The sequence below is a fragment of the Euleptes europaea genome, chromosome 11 (assembly GCF_029931775.1).
Source record: "Euleptes europaea isolate rEulEur1 chromosome 11, rEulEur1.hap1, whole genome shotgun sequence".
Classification (NCBI taxonomy): Eukaryota; Metazoa; Chordata; class Lepidosauria; order Squamata; family Sphaerodactylidae; genus Euleptes; species Euleptes europaea.
Window position 1 is genome coordinate 27029965 of NC_079322.1, and position 22741 is coordinate 27052705.

General features: G+C 44.4%; 1 protein-coding gene across 2 annotated transcripts in view; it reads left to right on the forward strand.

The window, feature by feature from the left end:
- The window catches only part of MYRIP (myosin VIIA and Rab interacting protein), a 194163-nt gene that overhangs the window by 68803 nt on the left and 102619 nt on the right, over positions 1 to 22741 (forward strand). For both annotated transcript variants that reach the window (XM_056857565.1, XM_056857566.1), the window contains exon 2: positions 11662 to 11883. In XM_056857565.1, coding sequence (XP_056713543.1) covers positions 11662 to 11883 — 222 coding nt within the window. The remainder of the gene's footprint in view (positions 1 to 11661; positions 11884 to 22741) is intronic.

The following is a 22741-nucleotide window of genomic DNA, read 5'->3' on the forward strand; positions in this document are numbered from 1 at the left end:
TTTTTCCAATTTTCTTTTCATTTTCATCTAGTTTTCTCCCTTTTCATTGCCATGTGTGTATAAAGTTTATGTATTTCCATCAGTATATTATTATGATTTAGTAACAGTATAGTCATTGGTTATAAATGATACACATTCAGGAAACTTAGGCTGTTACCGCACTAGGTATTCCCAGCGATGTATTAAGAGTTTGGAAATGTTATAAAAAATACTGTTCGCACTTTCTATGGATTCCCACTGATGTATTAAGAGTTTGAAACTGTTATAAAAAATACTGTTCGCACTTTGTTTGGCCCCTTTAGCTGTGAAGACGTCTTCCAACCATTTTTTAGCCGTGGCATCCAAAAACCCTTTTAAAGCGATGTTTTTTATAACATTTCCAAACTCTTGATACATCGCTGGGAATACCTAGTGTGGTAACAGCCTTAGTGAGCTGAACCAGTGGTTATCAATTGTAAGCATTCTTTTTCTTCAGCACCATTGGCAACATTCTAAATGAACTAATCAGAAGTAATGAAACAAAGAAATTGGGGATTTGATGTGATGGCATAGAAACTTTGCAACAGAAAAAAATGTGTTGCATGCACTACATGAAATGATAATGTACTGATGAAATTAATAAAATGTGTAATACGAGGCTTTGATTTATATGCATTGTGGAAGAAAGAAATTGTGCCAAATGCCATTCTAAGATTTTGAGCCTTAAGTATGGCCTTGGTAGAGCAGTTTTGAGAGAGTGACAATCTCAATATTGTTCTGGAAGCCACCAGCCATAATGAAATTATATCCTAAATTGACTAAGAAGCAGGTTTCAAGGAGAAAGCTGCTCGAGATACATGTGCTGCAGGTAGTGGCTAGAATTTGACAGAAACAGAGCAGTTGTATTAACTCTCTGGAAAAAAGTTGCTTTTACTTGAGCTACTTTCTGAAAACATCCATCTCCTGTCTGTTTGCAATTTGTTTGATATCAAATCACAAAGTGGCAGTGTGTCAACTGAGTGACTATTTACCAGTGGAAGCATGCCAGCACACAGGTCTTGCCTAAACCTTTTGTGTTTTTTTCGTATAGAAATTTTGTGCTTTCCTTATGACATGCAGGATGGAATATTATGCAGATCAAGAGAGCTAATTATAAAAATGCCTGACATTGTGTAACTTTATTTGTTTATTTTAGACATTTATACCCTGCTTTCCTCCCCCATGGGGAGTAGCTGTGGCTGAGTGGTAGACCACTGTTTTGCATGCAGAAGGTCCCCAGGTTTGGTCCCCAGCATCTCCAGTTGAACAGATTAGGTAGGAGACAATGAGAAGGACCTCAACCAGAGACCCTGGAGAACCACTGCCAGTCTGAGTAAACTATACTGACCTTGATGGACCATTAGTCTGATTCAGTATAAGGCAGCATCATGTGTCCATTTGTGACCCAAAGTGGCTTACACCATCATTTTCCTGTCCTCCATTTTATTCTCACAACAATATCTCTGTGAGGTAGATTAGGCTGAGAGCATCTGGTCCAAGGTCATCCAGCAAGCTTCCATGACATGTTGGTGATTTGAACCTGGGTCCCCTAGATCCTTTTCTGGCCCTCTAGCCACCACACCATATGACCAATTCATTATTTAATGCCTCTAATTTGAATTTATAATTTACTTTTATTGATAAAGCAGGATATACTAATTTGGGATGGTGGTAATGACTTGCATTGGGGGAGTAATGAATATTTTCCAAGACTTGTGGTATATTTCTGGGGGATGCTTAAATGAAGATGGAATAGGAAAAAGTAGTGGTGATGTGTTTGGGACTTGGGAGGTGGTTGTAGTTCAGGGGTCCCCAACCTTTTTGAGCCCACGAGTACCTTTGGGATTCTGGCACAGGATGGTGGGCACAGCCACAAAATGCTGTCACAAAATGGTGGCTGCAGGAGGCAGAGCCAGCTGCAAAATGGCTGCCATAGTGTACCTTCAGTCACACAGTGCAGATCCTGTGCTGTGGTGGCAGCTGCTGCCAAAGCTGCTTTTTTAAAACCTGCACTGCCAACTTAATCTCCAATGGTCAGTCAGAATTCCTGCTGGGTAAAAGCCCCACCTGGTCCCACCCACTTTCTAAAAACATTTGATGGGCACTAGAAAAAGGTGTTGTAGGGCTCCGTGGCACCCGTGGGCACTACATTGAGGGTCCCTGTTAATAAGCCCTCAATTCCCTGCACAGTCTGGCTAGGGCTACAAAAATTCCACAGAAATTTGGCTGAATATTCAGGGATACAGATTTTCATCTGAAATTGTTGCATTCACTCTGTATCCCTAATCTCAGATTCTGTGCACAAATGGATAATCTCAGTGATTCTAGAGCCCTAGGCAGAAGTCCAGTATGGGGCCCCAGCCTCACTGCCATCCTCTGTGTGAGGTAAGCAGGAGCCACCACTGACACCAGAAGCCAGCTGTCTGAGACCCCAGACAGCAGGTACAAGTGGCAGCAGAAGCCTGGTCTTTTACCTGCTCCTTGGGGTGTCCACGGGAGGCTGGTGTTAAGTACTGGCTTCCCAACGAGACAACATGAGCACTCATCTAAATTTATTGGAAATTAAAAGATGAGTTATAACAAGTATAAGAAGATAACAAGAGAGCAACAGCTACTTACAAACAACCAGGCTTGGAGTATACTATTAACTGAAGCTGCCAAGTTAGACCGGCTAGACCGAGCAGTGAAACAAAGTATCTCTTAATGGGACATTACACTATTTACAGAGCTGATCCATACACTACAGTTGAGTCCCCCCCGCAAGTGTGGGGCCAGGGGTAGTTGCCTCTGAAGTCCATTAGCTAAGAACTATGCATGTTTGTGCAGTTCGTTTGAGGAACACACTAGATGCGATAGCGTGGTGTAGTGGTTAAGAGCGGTGGTTTGGAGTGGTGGACTCTGATCTAGAGAACCGGGTTTGATTGCCCACTCCTCCACATGAGCGGCAGACGCTAATCTGGTGAACTGGATTTGTTTCCCCACCCCTACACATGAAGCCAGGTGGGTGACCTTGGGCTAGTTACATTCTATCAGCCCCACCTATCTCACAGGGTGACTCTCAGCCCCACTTACCTCACAGGGTGACAGGGGAAGGGAAGGTGATTGTAAGCCTGTTTGATTCTTCCTTAAGTGGTAAAGAAAGTCGGCATATAAAAACCAACTCCCTACCGCACTTTATTGGGAAAGGCCTACACTTAAAGATTTAAGTGTCCCACCATCACATCTAGTTCCACTGTTGTTCCCTTAAGCTCTGAACCTCCAAGCTTCTAGACCACTGGGATACAAATCAAACTAGCTTATGGAAGCAACCAACTCCTGCCGTGACAAAAACAAAATCAGACAATAGGAGACAGAGAAACAAGTCTTAATTTCCTGTTAAGTGTCATAAAATGAATGTAATGAAGACAAAGTTGTAGGTTCTGATTGCTAATAATTGCTGAGCCATAATCATAATTATATGATTGATGGATGTTGCAAATGTCAGCATGCCACATTTGCACAGCCTTCTTAAAACGCACAACTAACACAATTACTGAGGGAGAAGATAAATTCACTTGGCACCTAAATCTGAAGTAAGCACAAGTTCGACATCAATCCCACATTAACTGAATCAGTCTCTTCTCTAATTTCATAACTGACTTTCATTTCCAGGTGAATCATTTTCACCACATGAATGATCCATGCTGTATTTTTATATAGGTTTTGTATATAGAGCCCATACAACTCTCCCCTTAGAGAAAAGGTTTTCCATGTTCCTCGAAACAGCCTTTACATGATCAGGTTTTCCCTGTGAGAAATGATTGCCTTGTCAAAAGATAATTTGGTAATAATAAATTAATACAGATATAAACTTAAAATCCCACTTTTTCCCATTCTAAGCTTGTGAAATGGCTGTATACTTAAAAGCCATTTTCAAATGTCATCTTGGATTTTATAGAATGTTCACATTTGCTCTTTCAGCTAATGGGGCTATTGATTGATTTATCTGACATGAATTTGTCTGATCCTTGTACGAAGTCATTTTTTTTTGCAGGAAATTCACACCTTGTAAATGCCTTTGGGACTGCGGCTGTCATGCAGCACATACAATATATATACAATAATGATTGATCCAGTACAGCAACGACAGACTGCAATGAATGTTTCTACCATACCAAAGGCTAAATATTTCTTCTGGAAATGTTGTGATGTAGACTTCTATATTACTATAAGAGTTATATAGCATTGCCCTTCTTTTTAGCGTTCACAACATCTTACAGTGGAATCCCTACTTTCTATGTTGATGACCTCCCCATTATCTCTTGGTAACACATATTTTATATTTTCCCCAAAACCCCACTATAATTTTGTGTTAGGCTAGGAATACTCTAGCCATTTATCTGACTTTATTCTTTGCTGTAATTTAATCTGTAAAGGACAATCATTTTGTTGAAACAAGCATATACAGCTCTGAGCAAAGTGAAGCAGTGTAACTAGTAACTGGCCTTTGTAGCCTAATGCTTTTCATTATCTTTACAATGTTACTAGATAGTAGCTCATCAATTTGGATGCACAGGAGGAGTTGGGGGAAGGGCATGTATTTCTATATCCTACACATTTCAGCTCTTTCCTTGTCTAAGTTCTGACAACAACACAAATCCATTTATTCATTCTCTCAACTTTCTATCTTCCCAGTCTCCTACATGTCACCTACTTTGGGCCAAGAAACTAAGGAGGTGAAAGGAAACAACCAGACTGAGGGAATGTTTTTCACCTACTAATTCAAACTAACCATTCAGATCTTGGGTTGATATAAAACCCAACAATCCCTTCTGCCAGTATAACCACATAGAAGCTCATGGTCTTCAAATATGAAGCACAGTTATAAGAGGGCAAAAACTTTTCTCTGCTGTTCCAAGGGGCAAGTTTAGGTGTAATGGGCTTAAGTTACAGAAGGGCAGGTTTCAGTAGAACATTAGGAGAAACCTCTTGACAGGACATGTGGCTCTGCAATGTGTCTCCTTCACCAGAGGTCTTAAACCAGAGGCTGGGCAGCCATCTATCAGGAATGCTTCATCTTCAGATTTTCCTGCATAGAGCAATTGGCTGGTATAGATGACCTATGCAGCCTGTTCCAGTTCTAGGATTATGGCTGAAAAAATACATATTATACCGGACAAGAGGGAACCTGCAAGGACTTGCAGGAGGCATCTCATTCCCCCTCCCCCACTATTTCCTCTTTCCCTCCCCTGAAAGCCCCCATAGCCTCTCCCCTTTTCCTGCTTCCTACTCTCCTTCCCACCCAAAAGCCAACCTACCTTTATCTGCCCCTCTGTCTTAAGCTTTCCCTCTTTCCCCCTCAAAGCCTCTGCCTAGGAAAACTGGCCTAGCAGTATGGTGCCAGCCACTGGGCCAGGCCACTTGCATGGTAGGGAACCCTCAAGGACCTCACTTTCCCCTGTAGTCCCATCTCCACACTATTTCCTCTTTCCCTCCCCCTGGCATCCCCCATATCCTCTCTCCTTTCTCTGCCTCAGTCTCTCCTCAGCCATTTGCCAACCTACCTTTATTTGACTCCCATCTTCAGCTATATTTATTATTTATTTACTTCATTTATACCCCACCTTTCTCCATAGTGAGGACCAAGGCAGCTCACAACAACCCTTTGAAGTAGGTTAGGTTTATAGTATGTGACTGGTCCATAATCACCCATTTTGCTTTCACAGCAAGTTGGGGATTCACATCTGGGCTTCCAAGGCCTTACTCTGAAGCTTTAAGTGCTACACCACACTGGCTTTCATAGGGTGCTGTTGAAGGGTAGCAAGCAGTCAGGCCTGGTTGAGTCATGCAAGTTGGGTGGTATCAAGTCACCCAGAGGTTGCTTCCAGGCCTAGGGTTGGTACCTGGAGATCTCTCAGAATTACAACTGAACTCCAGACAACAGAGATCTGCCCCCCTGGAGAAAATGGCTGCTTTGGAGGGTGGACTCTGTGGCATTATATCTGGCTGTCAGGTCCCAGGGCCAGAGGCAGAGGAGAGTAGTCAAGAGCAGTCTGAGTTCAAAGCCAAGATATTGAGAGAGTCTAGGTACGGATAGCCAAAATATAATACAAGAGCGTGGTCCATGTCTGGTCCAGGTTCAAAGGTAAGCCGAGGGTCAGAAACAGGTAAATGGAGTGCAAGAGAATTGGCAAAGTCCAGTCCAAAGTCAAAGATACACAAAGGTTTCTAAGCAGGCAACTTACAGGTAGCATGGAGTGAAAACACAAGTTGTTCCCACGTCAGCCTTGTTGCTAATGTTTGTTTAAATAAGCCTCAGAGGACCCAGCTTAGTGAAACAGGACCTACCTTTACAGAAGCCATGTTGGGTTATGCTCAGCAGGGCTTGTCCTTCTATATGCTTGACAATTCTATCTTTAATAATGCTTTCCATCAATTTACCTGGAACAGACGTTAAGCTAACTGGCCTGTAATTTCCTGGGTCCCTCCTGGAACCTTTTTTATAAATGGGTGTTACATTGGCCATTCTCCAGTCCTCTGGTACAGAGGCTGATCTAAGAGACATGCTACATATGGTATGCTGCTGTCGCGTCCCAGCCGGGACCGCTGCGCCGCCAGGCGGGACTGTCCCTGAGGCAGAGCCCCCTGAGCGAACCCCACCTCTTTCAGCTAGGGTTTCCTCGGCCTCACACCACTCAACGGAGGAGGACGACCCTTCCTCCTCTGAGCTGGCCAGCTTGCTCTCCCTTTAGACACAGGAAGTGAGCTTTTCCAGCCTTCCTCATTGGCCTCCACCCATCCAGCTTTATAGTCCTTCCCCCACCTGTGCTTCCCTTCCCGTTCACCTCAATCCGAGGTTATATCTAACCCCTCCCTCTTCCCCGGCTTCCTTCCTTCCCGTCGTCCTGCCTGTGGTCGGGGCCCCCGTTGTTGGCCGGCTCGAGCTCTCCCAGCTGCCTGGAGTCGGTCTGTCCTCAGGTGAGTCTGGACGTCAGGCTCCCATCCTCCCTGGCTGCCCCCTCTCACAATTCCACCGGGATCGTCCCTGGGTTGGGGGGGGAGCCACCCCGGCCTGTTTGCCGCCCACTTCCCCTAGGCTCCTGCCGCCTCCCTGCCCCTCGCCAGCCGCGAGTCGGGGCTGCCTACGCTTCCCTGCGGCCTCCCTTCGCCCCCTGGCTCGGGCGCCCCACCACGCCGCCGTGGATGCTGGGCCCTGCCTGAGGGTCTTGCCTCCCCCCGTCTCTCTCCCCACTCGCCAGCTGACGAGCGGGGCCGCTGTCGGCCGCGTGGACCTCCGGCCCCTTTACCCGGGTGCGCGGGAGGGGCTCGGGTCGGTCTCTTCACGCCGCCCCTCCTGGCTCCATCCCCGGTAAGTGGGGCTTCCGGGGGTCGTTCTCTCCCCTCCCCCCTGCTGCGGCCGAGACTGGGGTGCCCGGGACGTCCTGGGAGCCCGGGCAGGAGGACGACCCGGGACAGCTGCTGAACGATACCTGTGCAAGGTTGGCTTTAGGCAACCATGCAAGAGAGAGGTGAGCTGGATTTTACCCAAAGTGGTGGCAACGACTGGAAAGGGGACAAAACAGTGGCTAGTCATGCCCGCAACATGCGAGACCACGATGGTCTGTTTATATGTTTTTATTGAATTACTGTATATATACTTTATTTTAAATGTTTTTCATGTTGAAATATTTTAATGCTTAATGTTTGACATCTCAGGGACCCTCTTTGGGTGGAAAGGCAGAACAGAGATACATAACTAAGATAAATTAACAATTGCCAGCATCTAGATGTACAGACCTAGATAAGGAAAACATTCTCATATGAATGAAAGTAATTAAACAACCAAATATTCAGCCAAGCAGCCAGTATAAAGAGATTTTGGTATTACTATTAGCTTCATAATTTACATTGGGTACACTAATGAGATTTGCTAATGCCTCTCTTTTGGCAATAACTACATCTTCTTTTGAGACTATAAAACCCAGCAGTTAATCACATCTGTGATCTGTCTCTAGCTTTAATTGAAACATGCAGGCCTCTTGCAAGCCAGAGGATGAAAGTAAAGAAAAACACGATGGTAGCAAAACTGGATTTTAATTTAGGTGATGCACTGAGCCTAGAGAGTCAATAGAAGGCAAACTAGGCAGTATTACATAATGGTTGGAAGGCGCGAGACTTGTGTATAGACTTGAATTACCATTTTAAGACTGTAACACAGGACAGACGGAGCTTCTACCATATTCTCCAACAGCAACATTCCTCCTCCCTTTTGTCTTTTGTTTAATATTGATTTTGAGAAAGCATTCTATGACATTTAAAATCTAACTCATGGTTTTATGATTTTAGTTGGAGCAAATTATATTATGCTACTGTTTCCATTTTTTTAATAGACCAACACGAGTGCCTGAATGTTTTATCAAAAAGATGTTATATTGAAAGATATACTGGACAGCCATCATCTGGAAATAATCCCTAAAATCTCTTCTGCATCCACTATGCAACATTGTAAAAATATGAAATACAACCACTGAAAGGTTGTAATTCATACAGTAATGTCTTCCATGTTTAAAATTATAAAATATTTATTTGTTCTATTTCTAAAAATGACCAGATTTATTATTTAATAAACAGAACAGGGGAGATATCTGTTCAGGGGGAAAACGATGCACTGAGAAAAACAGTGAGTTATATAAACTGGATATCGTATATACTCGTGTATAAGCCGAGTTTTTCAGCCCAAAAAAAGGGCTGAAAAAGCCGAACTCGGCTTATACACGGGTCAATACGGTAGGAGAGGGGAGGGGGGAGGAGGGAGGGAGGAACTTACCGCTCGCAGCCTTGCCCGGGAGGCTTTCTCCTGCCGGCAGGGGCCTGGAGGGGCCGGCAGGAGGTTCCTGCCGGCTGCTCCGCCGCCGCCCAGGCGCCTGGGAGCCTTTCTTCTGCCGGCAGGGACCTTCCTGGGCCGGCAGAAGGTCCCTGCCGGCCGCTCTGCCGCCGCACAGGCGGCAGGGAGCCTTTCTCCTGCTGGCAGGGTCCTGGAGGGGCCGGCAGGAGGTCTCTGCTGGCGGCTCCGCCGCCGCCCAGGCGCCTGGGCGCCTTTCTTCTGCCGGCAGGGACCTTCCTGGGCCGGCAGGAGGCCCCTGCCGGCTGCGCCGCCGCCACCCACGCGCCCAAGCGCCTTCCTCCAGCCGGCAGGGGCCTGGAAAGGCCTCCTGCCGGCCCAGGAAGGCCACGCCGCCGATTCGCCGTGTCTCCCGGTAAGTAGGGGGTTCAGGGGCTCTTCCCCCTCCCCCCCTTGGATGGCACTGGGGTTGGGGTGGGGTGGGGTGGGGCGGGAGGGCCTGGGAGGCCGGCGGGAGGGCGACCTGGGGCAGGGGCCCTGCACTCTAAAATGGCGGCCGCCATTTTAGAGCGCAGCATTGCCGGTAAAGGGAATTTCTTATTGCCCCTCGGCTTATACGCGGGTCAATAAGAAATTCCCTTTTCTGGCCTCAAATTTGGGGGGTCGGCTTATACTCGGATCGGCTTATACCCGAGTATATACGGTAAACGTTTTAAAGTATGCATTGTGATTGTTGTAAAAGAGTATGCAAATAAAATTGGTTGCCTCTGAAAAGTTTGATTTTATGGTTATATTTTATCTCAAACATTTGCTTTTTCATGAATTGATCATTCAATGCTTTTAAGGACAGGCAGTAAAAATATAGAAAGCAATTTGAACTCCATTCATGCTGAAGCTTAGTTCTCAAAAGAAAGTGGATGACGTGCTAAAATTATTCTTAGACTATCTCTTCAGACTGCAGGTGGGTGATTGCCTAGTTCAATTGTTCTTCTTGAAACAAAGTGCCTCTGCATACCTGGGCAGAAGGGCACCTTTAGAGCCAACTCATTGTTTTATATTTTTGATCACAACTTTTATGTTCTTTGAATATATGAAAGATACACAGTCTCTTGGTTAACTCTACTGCTATATTCTGATAGGAGGTTTCTATTTAACTTACTGAATCAATGCCTCCGTACCTTCAGGCAACTTACTAAGAAAGTGTATAATCATCCTCTGAGGAGCTGAGTTCTTAAGAGAACGAAAGCTACCAGAGTTGTAACTCAGAAAACCAATTAGAATTCTAGGCTGAAGCAAGCACTCTTCATAAAGGCTTCTACTGCTCAGTAATGCCTCAAAGGATGGTAGAACTACCAAATTAAAAGGGATTAGATTGAATCAGCTTTTTCACTCAGTCTCACCCAGCTCCCCTCCATTCTATAATCCCCATCCCATGTTACTTTTGCACATGCAGTTACCATGAACCCCAGCGTAGACTTTTGGTAGTCAAAGGAAACTTCTCCTTCCATTTTTCAAGCAGAAAATCTGGATGGATCCAACCTTAAATGTATAAGACTTTAAAAGGCCAATATCAGCTCCTTGAATTGGGCCTGGAAGCAAACTGGAAACCAGTATAGATGAAACAAGAATGGAGTGACATGGTCTCTATGACCCATTCCATTCTCATTGCAGCATTCTGTACCAATTGTTGTTTCCGAAAAATCTTCACAAGCAGTCCCACACAGACCTTATTTCATTAATCTAATCTAGATTTACCAGGGCGCACACTACAGTAGAAACATATTTTTAACCCAGAAAAGGCTGCTGATGGCTCACCAGTCAAAATTAGGGAAATGGGCTCTTGGCCAACTCTGCCATTTGCTTATCCAGAGAGAGGAACTATCCAAAACCATAGGCTGTACTTTTGAAATACTTCCCCTCCCAGAAAAGTTATACAGAACACCTGGGCACCACCAGTAAAATAAGAAGCAGCAGTTCTTTCTTCATGCTTGACTGCTTGGATTTTTGGCCAGTCTACTGCCAACTATTGATTAGATTGTTCTTTTGATTCTTGCATAATATTTTTATTTTTAAAATTAACCTGGAATGAAAATAATTTAGTAGAGTCTTTAGAAGTGGGTCTCACTTTGAAAAGTTTGAGAACTACTGGTTGTACTATATATGATGTCTTCACTGTTAGGCAAACATCTTCTGTCAAGTATATTAATTCAACCAGTGATTAATTCAAAGAGTTTCTGTCTAGACATTAGGAAGAATTTTCTAACAGAGTAGTTCCTCAGCGGAACAGGCTTCCTCGGGAGGTGGTAAACTCTCCTTCCCTGGAGGTTTTTAAGAAGAGGCTAGATACCCATCTGTCAACAATGCTGATTCTATGACCTAAGGCAGATCATGAGAGAGAGGGCACCTTGGCCATCTTCATAGTCACGGGGTGTGTGGGGGGGGAGGTAGTTTGGAATTTCCTGCATTGTGCAGGGGGTTGGACTAGATGACCCTTGTTGTCCCTTCCAACTCTATGATTCTAACCAACAAATGCCTAGTAGAGAACCGTCAGCTAGTAGAGAACAGTTGGCTGCATGAAAACAGAGAGCAGAGGTTGAAGAGGCATGAATCAGAGCCATAGACAGATTCTATATCATTTGTTCCATAGCAAGGGAAAGCTGATATATTGTAATTGTTGTCAACCAAGAAGAAATAATCTAATATGGAAGTTATTTGAGACATTGGCATAGTAAACAAGGAACTAAGTCTGACCAAGCAGAATGTTATTTTGATTCTGTTTTCCTTTTGTTTTGTGTTTTTTTCCCTCCTCCCTGGGATGCCAGTGAGATGAAGCAGAAGCTGGATGAAGAAGGTAACAAATGCAACATCCTTTCCAAGCAGAACAGCTTTAATGAGCGCTGCTGCATGCGTTGCTGCACCCCTTTTACTTTTCTCATCAATACCAAGCGGCAGTGCCAAGATTGCAAATACAACATCTGCAAAAACTGCAGCTCCTATCAGAAGAAGGAGAAAGCTTGGGTCTGCAATATGTGCCAGCAAGCCAGGTGAGTGCACGTTGCCCTGCTATTAAAAAACAACACAGATGAAATAAAGAAATGCATCGTTTTCTTAATTGAATGCTGTTAACTGTGGTTGGATGAGAAACATTATGACACATAGGCCATTTATGGAGGGTCAATTTTGATGCTCGCTCAAAGCTCTTTTTTAAAATGTGACCTTTAAAATGCCTATTCGTGGTCCCGATGCAAAACGAGAAATTCCACCCCCCTGCCTGCTCCTTCTTTCCTTCATTTGCATAGCCATTGGCAATGGTCATTTTCATAGCTAAGCCGCGTTTGTGATTTTTCATGGCTCCTTCAGTAAATGCTTCGGTGCGGGGGCGGACAAACACAAAAGGTTGCGTTAAAGGGGCTCTTAAGAAATGCAAAGCAGGTATGAGCCAACTTTGCAGTCACTTTCTAAATGACAGTTCAGCGTGAAAAGCTAAAAAAAAATATGCAGGGCACTTCAGCCTGGAACGCGCTGCTAACTACCAAGCATAAATGGCCATACTGTACCTTGGGAAAACGGCATTTTGCTGTGTGGTTTTTGTAGCTCAGTGCTTCTCTGGAGAGACATGTTAATGCCTCGATGGATCTTGCTTTATTCCTGCAACATATGAAGTTTTCTTGTACTGTACTTTGTTCTGAATAGGCTTCAGTGAATTGAAAAAAAAATGGTGTTATGGATTTTAGGGTCTCCACGGAGAGAGTTAAAAGCTATGACTAAATGCAAATCACAGTGGATTGAGAGAAAATAGACTGAATGTTTTGTGTTGTGGCTTATTTTAATACTGTGAGACTTAAAGTGCAAAACAATATATTGTGCAAAGTTTTATGGAAGTTCTGTACAAAGTTAAAATTCCTTATGAACAAACAGAATACATAATGCTGGATTAAAGTGTAAACTGTTCCTTATGACTAACGTCATACTAAAACATCATTTCCTTTAGCCATAGATGTTCATAGCAGTATCCTCTTTTTCATGGCACTATCCTCCCCCCTTTCAGACTCCATGCTAGATGTGTGGTTTTTCAGTGGTGACAAGCAAGACAGTGACTCTCCAGCTTCATTTGTATTGTCTGGCTTTCTTGTGGGTCTGTTTCATGAGAGTGTGTGTCAGTGCATCTCTGAAATGAAAGTAAGGGTTCTTAAACCTGTCCGAATGTCACACCTGTCCAACGCCTTATTTTGCCCAAACCTGGAAGGTGTTCTCCGAATTGTGATTACTCAATGGCGAGTGGTTCTGTATATATTTGAGAAGTATTACTCTGTATTCCCATCACTGAAAATAAATTCTGATGGCGGGCCCTAGTTTTCTTACTTTTGGAAGCGGCTGTGTTGGCATTCCCTAAAAATGCATAAATTTGAGAGTATGTCATTTGGAATATCTGTAAATATGAAACTGTAAATTTTGTAAATCAGAAATTGATTGGAGGGCTTAACTTTTTTTAGAGGTTATGGTCAGGTCCTTTCACATGGTAGCTGTTACTTCTATCTGCCGGTATTCAGAGGGAAGCCAATATTTCTCAGTGAGGTGACCATGGCACATTTATTTATTTTCATTTGTCGTCTGCTTTTCTCACTGGAACTCAAGGTGGATTGCAAATATGACAGAACTATTAAATCAGTCAGTAAGCCGATTACAAAATCTAACATATGAGTGATAACATTTGAATCTAACTGCAAGGGTTCCTTGTAAAGCAACATAATGCAGCGGGGCTGGGATTGAAGAACTAGAAGAAAAAACATGTTATCCCTGATAGAGGTCACCACCTGAGCTGATCCACTACATCACAGCTCTACTCAGTCTGCAACAATGCTCTACTGCAGCGGTTCCCAAACTTTTTGAGTCATGGAGCACTTTTCAGGAGAGAAATTCATCACGGAGCACTAATTTTCACCTAGCACCTATATACTAAACTGAATGACAGTATTATTTTTCTTTCCAATCTCTTCGTTGAGCACTAGGAGATGTTCCGCGGAGCACCAAATGCTCTGTGGAGCACAGTTTGGGAGCCACTGCTCTACTGAACAATTTTGTTTTGCACATTTTGGAAAGCAAGTGTGGGGACCTTCCTAATAGCCTCAGGCAGACCTTTCCATAATGTGGGAGCCAACACAGAGAATGTGCATGATTGGGCAGTTGTCAATTTTAACTGTTTGAGGATGGCCCCTTCAGAAGGCTTTGCTCTGATGAGCAAAGTTGGGGCAGCAGAACATAACAGAAGAGAGGTGGTCCTGCAGATAAGTGTGTCCAGCTCCATTAAGGGCTTCACGTGGTTGATAGCATTCTTTCCTTCGTAAGTGCTCCATAAGAAGGGGGGAAATGATAAAGTGGTGACCCCACTAACTCAAAAATCACCAGCTGCCATTGATGTATTGTTGGCTCGCTTGTGACTGCTAGCAGAAATGGCAGCTACATGAACAGGAGGCATGAAGATGTTAAGCCCCTGTCTCTGGCAAAATGTGTAATTCAATGCATTTTCATCTCCTCATCCCTAAATTTTATTGTCATATAAATTTAAATGATTGCATAGTGAATCTTACAAAACTGCCTTATACCAACTCAATCCACTGGTCATCTAACTCAGAATTACTTACTCTAACTAGTAGTAGTTCTCCATTATTATAGGAAGGAAAATGTCTTTCCAAACACCTCCGGCATTTGATCCTTTCTAATTGGTAATACCAGGGATTGAATTGGGGGTCTTCTGTGCAGCATGGTCTCTACCACTGAGCCCCACCTCACTTAGTATAGTCAATAAAATTGAAAGCCCAACTCCCTCTCTGGTGAGCAAAAAAAAGTTAATTTTTTTGCAGTCTACAAGATACAACATAAATAGACCACTTTTATTTTATGAATATATTCAAACAGCTGTTCCTCCAGAAGCACCCAATTCCTCAGATATTTTGTAAATTGTGTAAATATATTGCATGACACTGAGTAAGCAGTTTCTCATTTTTTCCCCCTTGGATCTTGGTGTCTTTCACAGTTTACTCTGCTTCCTATTATGTTTTTTTTCTAAATTGGCTTAAATCACCTCACAAGTTTTCCCTCCAAAATGTTCAAAATATTCAGAATGTTTTCATATTTAGATCAAACATGTCCAGTTTATCAAGTTAAGTTGACAAAACTGACAAGATCAAATAACAAGAATTATTTGATTCATCTCTAGCCTTTTAAAAAATTAAATCACCCAATTCTCATTGGTTACAAGACAGTGTTGTGCTGGGTGGAAATTTGCTTCTTTATTTTTACAAAGAAACAATAGGAATAGATTCTAGTGTTGCGTGAACACAATGAGGATAAATTAGGCCCCTTTATTTCCAGCCTTTACAGAACCCTGTAACTCTACTGATTGTTACCAGTGTTTTCTGCAGAAACAATATTGCTCTTATCTATCCTTGTTGTGCCTGGCAATGCCCTGAAATAATGTTTGAACATATGCTGAACAATTCACAATCTCTTTTTAAATCGTAGCTGTTTCAATTTTCTGGTATTGCAAAAGAAGACAGATTTATAGACCTTTAATGATAGGATAAGTAGCATTTACCCCAGGCACGTTCAGTCTGTTGTGATCCCTGCATCTGAAATTACATTGTGTAGGTTAAGGACTTATTTGTATGAAATAGCTGCCTTTTCTAGATTGCCTGACCCAATGTTATTTTAAATACTTAATCATTTATTGAAAATTAAGTTTCTACAATGTAAATTAAAGAAAAACTAGCTTAATTCCGTTTGAGCTTAAACATGAAGTAGATTTTAAAAAGTGAAATTGAATTGCTTTTGTAAAATGTTACGTGCTGCGTTAATGTAAAGCGTTTCAGACTAAGCACCAGCTCTCATGTTTTCAAGCTTTAATGATGCCAAATGGGCTCAAGCAAGTAATTCTATATCAATTCCAAATGATGAAAAGGATTCAGTGAATAAAACATTAAGAAACAAGTATTTACTATTATGTGAAAGTTTATAATCGACTCTCCACCTCCAATGTTATCCTTAATGTCAGTAGAATTGTCATCTAACTCTTAGGATGCTGTTGTGCAAGCTCATCCAGTGTTTATTGATTAGTTCACCAAGAAATTGTCTTGATGAGTTCCATTTGAAGAGGAAAATCTATAATGAGTCCATAAAAGTGCTGTTATTTTTGACAAAGGATATGTTGAACAGTTCTGTTACAGTTTGCAATTAAATTATAGATATTTGATATGGACTCTTGACTTCATGACCATAATGCAGTTTAGTTGAAAGTATAAACTACACCCGTTATTTGTATTATTACTTCTAAAGCCCTGTCCTCAAATGGTTAGGAAACCCATCCTTCACAAACTTGTAAAAGGAAATTCAGAAGAGTTGGGCATTTCTTGTTGATGAAGGAAGCACACCATCTTCAAAGATGTAATTTCTTTCTTTCTTTTTTAAGCCAAGCAAAAGATCTACCAACTGGAAATGACTCTACATTATTATATCTGGCTGAGGCCGCTCCCTTCCTCAAACCCTGCCCTCCTTAGACTCCAACACAAAATATCCAGCAGCTGGCAACCCTAGTCAGGCGTGGCCCCAGTGAGGCCTCTCTCGAAGACCAAAATAGGCCTCACAGAAAGTGAAGCTTGGAATGGGTCTGTTGCCTAGCAACAGCCACTGAGGAAACCCATTGTTCAAAGCTGTAGGTGCTCCTTTTATCATTTTCAGTCTTTAAAGTCCCCAATGTATTTTTTTTTTTAGATTTCACATTTTTCTGCAATTGTTCAGGTTTGTAGAAAGATCTGTCTTGCCCGTTCATAGCTCCAGTTACCGGATTTAAGTATCCAAAGATTCAGCTGACTTCACTAATAGAATATAAGATATATTCCTCAGATAGTAGTTCGGTTTATTTATTTACAGTAATTTGACCAGCAGATAAACATTGTACCTCAGATAGTTTAAATGTCCCTTCTCGCTCTGGGAGAGGAGGCCATCTTAAGAGTGGGTGTTTCCTCTTCCTCTAGTTCCGGGAGGCAGGACCTAAAATTTGTAAGCGCCTATCTCTGGAGGGAACGCCCCCGCCCTTTTCAGTCTTGTTCCTGCCTCGTCCGGGAAGAGCAGTGTAACCACAGCTCTCTACCTCGAGCTATTCAAGATCCTATTTTCACTTATTCTATTTCTATTTCTATTCTATCTAGCCTTAACCTATATAAAATACCTATCTTCTAGACTATTCTTCACTCTCTCTTTAGCGTTAGACTGAGACGGGGCAGGGGAAAGTTTTCCTTCCCGCCAAAACAAAATGGCGACCGATCGTCCTGATAATTAAAGCTCTGAGGGAGATTTGGACCCGGGTCTACTCCAGGCAATGCCGGTCGCTCGAGATCCGACTACTGACAATCACTCCGGTGATTTATTAGGCAAATCAAAGAAAGCGGCAAATAAGCGTAAGAGAGGCTCTTCTCATTCAGGCAGTGCAAAACGCCTCCTCTCTGCAGCTTGCGTCAGCGGCTGCGGCGGTTATAACCGCAAAAGGGACAGAAAAATCCTCTGGATCTGGGCACGGCCAGGGAAAAACAGCGGCTTTGGCCGTTATCCCCTCTACCAGTAAGCTATCCAAGGATCAGGCCGTAGGCGTCTCGCCAAGAGAAACTCCCGGTCCGGCCGCGTCTGAAGCCGGTAATGTACTCCCCCCCATTCCCTCCCAGTCTGCCGCAAGCGAAATTGCTCTCCTCAGGGCAGAGCTCGCGTCTGTAATTAAGGATGCATTCTCAGAGGGGCTACGGGCGGCACAGCTCCCTTCCCCGACCCCTTCTGTTTCTGGCATGCAAATACCTAATCGGGACCCTCGCGGTTCTCGGGGTAATGAACAGGTGGGCGGCGGGGAGCAGATCGGGCAAAATGCTTTGCAGGGGGATGGCGGTTGGCCCACCAAGGCAGCTCTAAAAGCTAATGCCTCTACTCAGCCACAACAAGCTGAACAGGCTGCTTCCCCCTTCTCCTCCGATAACGAGGATTCTGATAGAGAGGAGGGCGAGTTCTCTGAAGGAGAAGACCCTTCTCCCCAACCTGCCAAACAAAATAGGCTATTTGAGGCTGAAGATTTTCAGCCTTTTTTAGTTTAAGCCTTGGCGGCTTTGGACCTTACTGACGACTCAACCCCTTCTCAAGAAAAGAAAAAAGGTGCAAAAGAGTTTTTTCATATGCATAATGTCTCTGATAGAGTGGTTCCTGTGCCAGATTACTATTTGTCCTTGTTACAGGGGGAATGGGAAAAACCCATGGGAGGAAAACAGTTCCCTCCAGTTACTAGAAAACTGTATAATGTGGCCACTAATGCTTCTGAGTTGCTCAAGCTCCCTCTAGTGGAAAGCCCCATTACTGCATTACATTCTTCTGATGCGGTCACAGAGGAAGGCTGAGTTTCTATAAAAGATCCAGTTGATAGGAAAACTGAACTGGCCTGTAAAAAAGCCCATGAAGCTTCAGCCTTAGCCATTAGCTCCTCCATTATGTCCGCCTTAGTGTCTAGGGCAGCTATAGTCTGGACTAGGAAGTTGGCAAAGCTCATTCCTGAAGAGGACAGAAGTGCTATGGAGGGAGTTTCTAGAATCCTGAAGGCAGTATCCTTTCTGGCCGACTCTACACTGGATACTATGTGCTTCTCAGCACGGCCCCTAGCTACCGCAACTGCAGCTAGGCGGGCTTTATGGTTGCGCCCATGGCAAACCGAACACAGGTCTAAAGCTGTACTGATGGGATACCCCTACCAGGGCAAGAAATTGTTCGGAGAAAAATTAGATGTGATATTAGTTGAATCAAAAGATAAGAAGAAGTACCTACCCAGAAGTCTACGTAAGGAATCAAAGGGATTCTCAAATCCTACTTCCTTTCGTCCCTTCCACCCATACTCAAGATACAGACCAGATCAGAGGAGAGGCCAGTGGAGCTATAGCAGGGGTTCCTTTCGCAGAGGAGGGTGCTTCTCTAGGAACTCCAGAACTAACAATTTTCAAAGTGACAGAGGGGAAAAGTCCTTTAGTCAACCAAGACAGTGACGCCAAACACAACCCAGTGTGGGGCAGGCTCAGCCTGTTCCACAACCAATGGTCCCTCTCCCATCCGGACCATTGGGTTCTACAGATTGTCACCCACGGTTACCGAATTCAATTTTCCAAAATTCCAAGAGATCGGCTGGTGGTGTCCCCAGTGTCCCGTCAATCGGACAAGAGACTCAGAACTTTAGCAGCCATACAACACCTGTTGGAGATAAAGGCAATAGAATATGTGGTCCCATCGGAACAATCGTTCTGTGTTCTTTACAGTGCCAAAAAGTGACGGAGGATGGCGGGCCATCCTCGATCTAAAATACCTGAACAAGCATGTAACATACAGACATTTCAGGATGGAGACACTACACTCCATATCAGAAGCCTTAAGACCAGGAGACTTCCTTACCTCCGTGGATTTAACAGAGACCTATCTGCACATCGCCATTCATCCAGACCACAGGCGATTTCTGAGGTTTCTCCACAACGGACACCACTTTCAGTTCAAGGCCCTCCCCTTCGGTTTGGGGTCAGCCCCACGGGTCTTCACGAAGGTCCTGGTGACCTTGGTAGCACTAGCACGTCAAGAGGGCGTAAGAATCCACCCTTACCTAGACGACATTTTAATCTGATCATCGTCAAAGGCACAAAGCGTCCGACACACAAGCATCGTTCTCAAACTTTTGAAAGACCACGGTTTTTTAGTGAACCAGAAGAAAAGTCATCTTCAACCCACTCAGCATCTACGTCATCTACGGGTATATATCGACACCGTCGCCAACACCTTCGTCTTACCCCCAGACAAGATCCAAAAAATCTGCAATCTAGCAAAGTCAACAATGCAAGCTATCACAGTCCGCCTCATGACCCTGGCCAAATTGCAGGGTCTAATGATAGCCTGTATCCTGGTGGTACATCCAGGCCTCTGCAGTGGTTTTTAAAGATCTATCAAAAGGATATATTGGTCAAGAAGAACAAATCCCTGCTTCTTTCTACAGCGACAAGACGCAGCCTCAAGTGGTGGACCTTTCCAGAAAATCTCCAAAAAGGGGTCCTATACATACGGCAAGCACCGATCCAGGTATTCACGGATGCATCTCTCACAGGTTGGGGAGCCACCCTGAAAAGTCATCCAGCACAGGGCACCTGGTCCGCTCAAGAACAATGGATGAACATCAACGTCCTAGAACTTCGTGCAATTTATTATGCTCTTCTGCACTTCAAATGTTATCTCTCAGGGACAGACCTGCTGGTGAGAACAGACAATGTGGCAGCCAAAGCACACCTCAACTAGCAGGGGGGCTCTCGATCCTCTGCTCTACACAAAGAGGCTCTAAGAATTCTGTCCTGGGCAGAGACCAACCTCTATTCCATAACTGTGGAACACATTCAGGTAGTGCTCAGCGTAGACGCAGACTGGCTCAGCAGGCAAAACCTCAGCGAAGCGGAGTGGTCTCTGAACCGGGAAGTCTTTCAGCTCCTGACGAGTCAGTGCGACACGCCCCTGGTAGATCTCTTCGCGTCAAACAAAAACCATCAGCTCCCAAGGTATTACACCAGATATGTCCAGACAGGAGCGGAGCAGACGGACACACTCACGGCACCATGGCCATCGGGCTGCTATATGCCTTCCCTCCGTTTCCATTCCTTTCCAGAGTCCTCAGGCGAATCAATCTGCTTCAAGCCACAGTCATTCTTGGGGCTCCTTATTGGCCACGTCACCCATGGTTCCCCACTCTGCTAGAAATGTCCATTGCAAAACCGTGGACGCTTCCACTTCAACCAGATCTCCTCCTCCAGGGACTGATCCATCACCCGGACCCAGGCTGGTACAGACTGACCGCCTGGGTATTGAGAGGAGTCGCCTCCTAAAACTAGGGTACAACACAGAGATTGCAGAAACTATCCTTTCATCTCGAAGACCCTCTACAAAAAGAATTTATAACACAACGTGGAAGGTTTTTGTTAGCTGGTGCCAGAGAAAGCACGTGGACCCCATCAAACCACATATTTCCAAAATACTGGCCTTTCTGCAGGATGGACGAAGACAGAACCTGTCTCCAGCCACACTACGCTGGCAGCTGGCGGCAATTGCTACTATTGTCCCAAAGCTTTCAGGTTATACTTTGACTAGACATCCACATATTAAGGCCTTTCTAAAGGGACTTACCTTGACTTCTCCTCCAGTTAGGCACAGATTCCCTACCTGGAGCTTACACACTGTATTAACAGCCCTTATGCGTCCTCCCTTTGAACCTCTGAAGCATGCCACCTTAAGCTACCTAAGGATGAAGACGCTTTGTCTAATGGCTGTAATTTCAGCCAGGCGAGTCTCAGAGATAGGAGCCCTATCCATCAGACCGGGTCTTTGCACATTCCACAAGGATAAGGTGGTCCTTGCTCCTGACCCTTCCTTTATCCCTAAAGTTAACTCTGATTTTCATAGGAACCAGGACATTGTCCTCCCCTCGTTCTGTCCAAAGCCTAAAGCCCCGCAAGAGAAAATATGGCATACCTTAGATCTCCAACGAGCCCTTCGAACATATATTACCCGCACAGAACACATTAGAGTATCTGATGCACTCTTTATCAATATAACAGCACCCAACAAGGGTAAACCCATGTCCCGCACCTCAATTAGTCGCACTATCACTCAGTGTATCACTCAGGCATACAAAGCGACAAAAATTCCAGTACCTTCTGGCCTGACAGCCCACTCAGTCAGAAGCGCTGCCACGTCAGCGGCCTTCGACCGCAGAGCTCCTACAGAGGAGATGTGTAAGGCCGCCATGTGGTCCTCAATCTCCACATTCATGAGGCATTACAAACTTAACCTGTATGCCTCAGCTGATGCCGCCTTTGGCAGGCGGGTTCTTCAAAGCGTTCTCCAAGACGTCTGATCCCACCAGGGCAGGGACAGCTCTTCTAAGTCCCACTCTTAAGATAGCCTCCTCTCCCTGAGCGAGAAAGAGCCTTGGTTACTTACCGTGAAGGCTTCTTCTGCTCTGGGATATGGAGGCCATCTTGCCCGCCCAGACATCTAAGTAAATTCAGGAGGATGCTGCACAAATTTGGTTCTTTGGAAATAATTTGGCTCAATGAAATAATATAACACAGATCTCAGGTTGGATTTACTAAAAGTGTTTTTTATTAACAGGGTTATAGTTAAAGTTACAGTTATCTTAAGCATTACTACTTTATCTTTCTACTGTTCCTTACTTATGTTCTATGTTTAACTGTTATGCTCCTTGCTCGGGAAGTTTTTTGACTGAAAAGGGTGGGGGCGTTCCCTCCAGAGATAGGCGCTTAAAAATTTTAGGTCCTGCCTCCCAGAACTAGAGGAAGAGGAAACACCCACTCTTTAAGATGGCCTCCGTATCCCAGAGCAGAAGAAGCCTTCACGGTGAGTAACCAAGGCTCTTTCTCTCATCCCTGCCCTTTTCCCCACAAGGAACTCCAGGTTCCAGGCACCTTTCTTGGAGATTTCTGTCTTTATTTTCTGGTCTGCTTTGGTCAAGGCACTTTTAAAAAGGTATCGCTGGTCAGGGCCAGTGCAACGCTACATTTTAAATTGCTTCACAAGGGAGGGGCCGCAAAACAAACTGGGCACCAGCTCACTAAGTAGATTCCATTATTTTTATTCATGCCGCTACCCTGAAGTGGAGTGGAGAAAGATCAGGCTATTCCATGTGATGAATTCTTAACTGCTGGCCGCGTAAAAGCAGTTGTTGTGGGGAACAATGGCTGCACGTACCGTTGGGTCCTTTGTGGAGTGCTTCACGTACCGTTATGCTTTCAGAGAATGCTTGTGACAGTGCAGATAGAGAGAGGTTGGAATTACAGATTT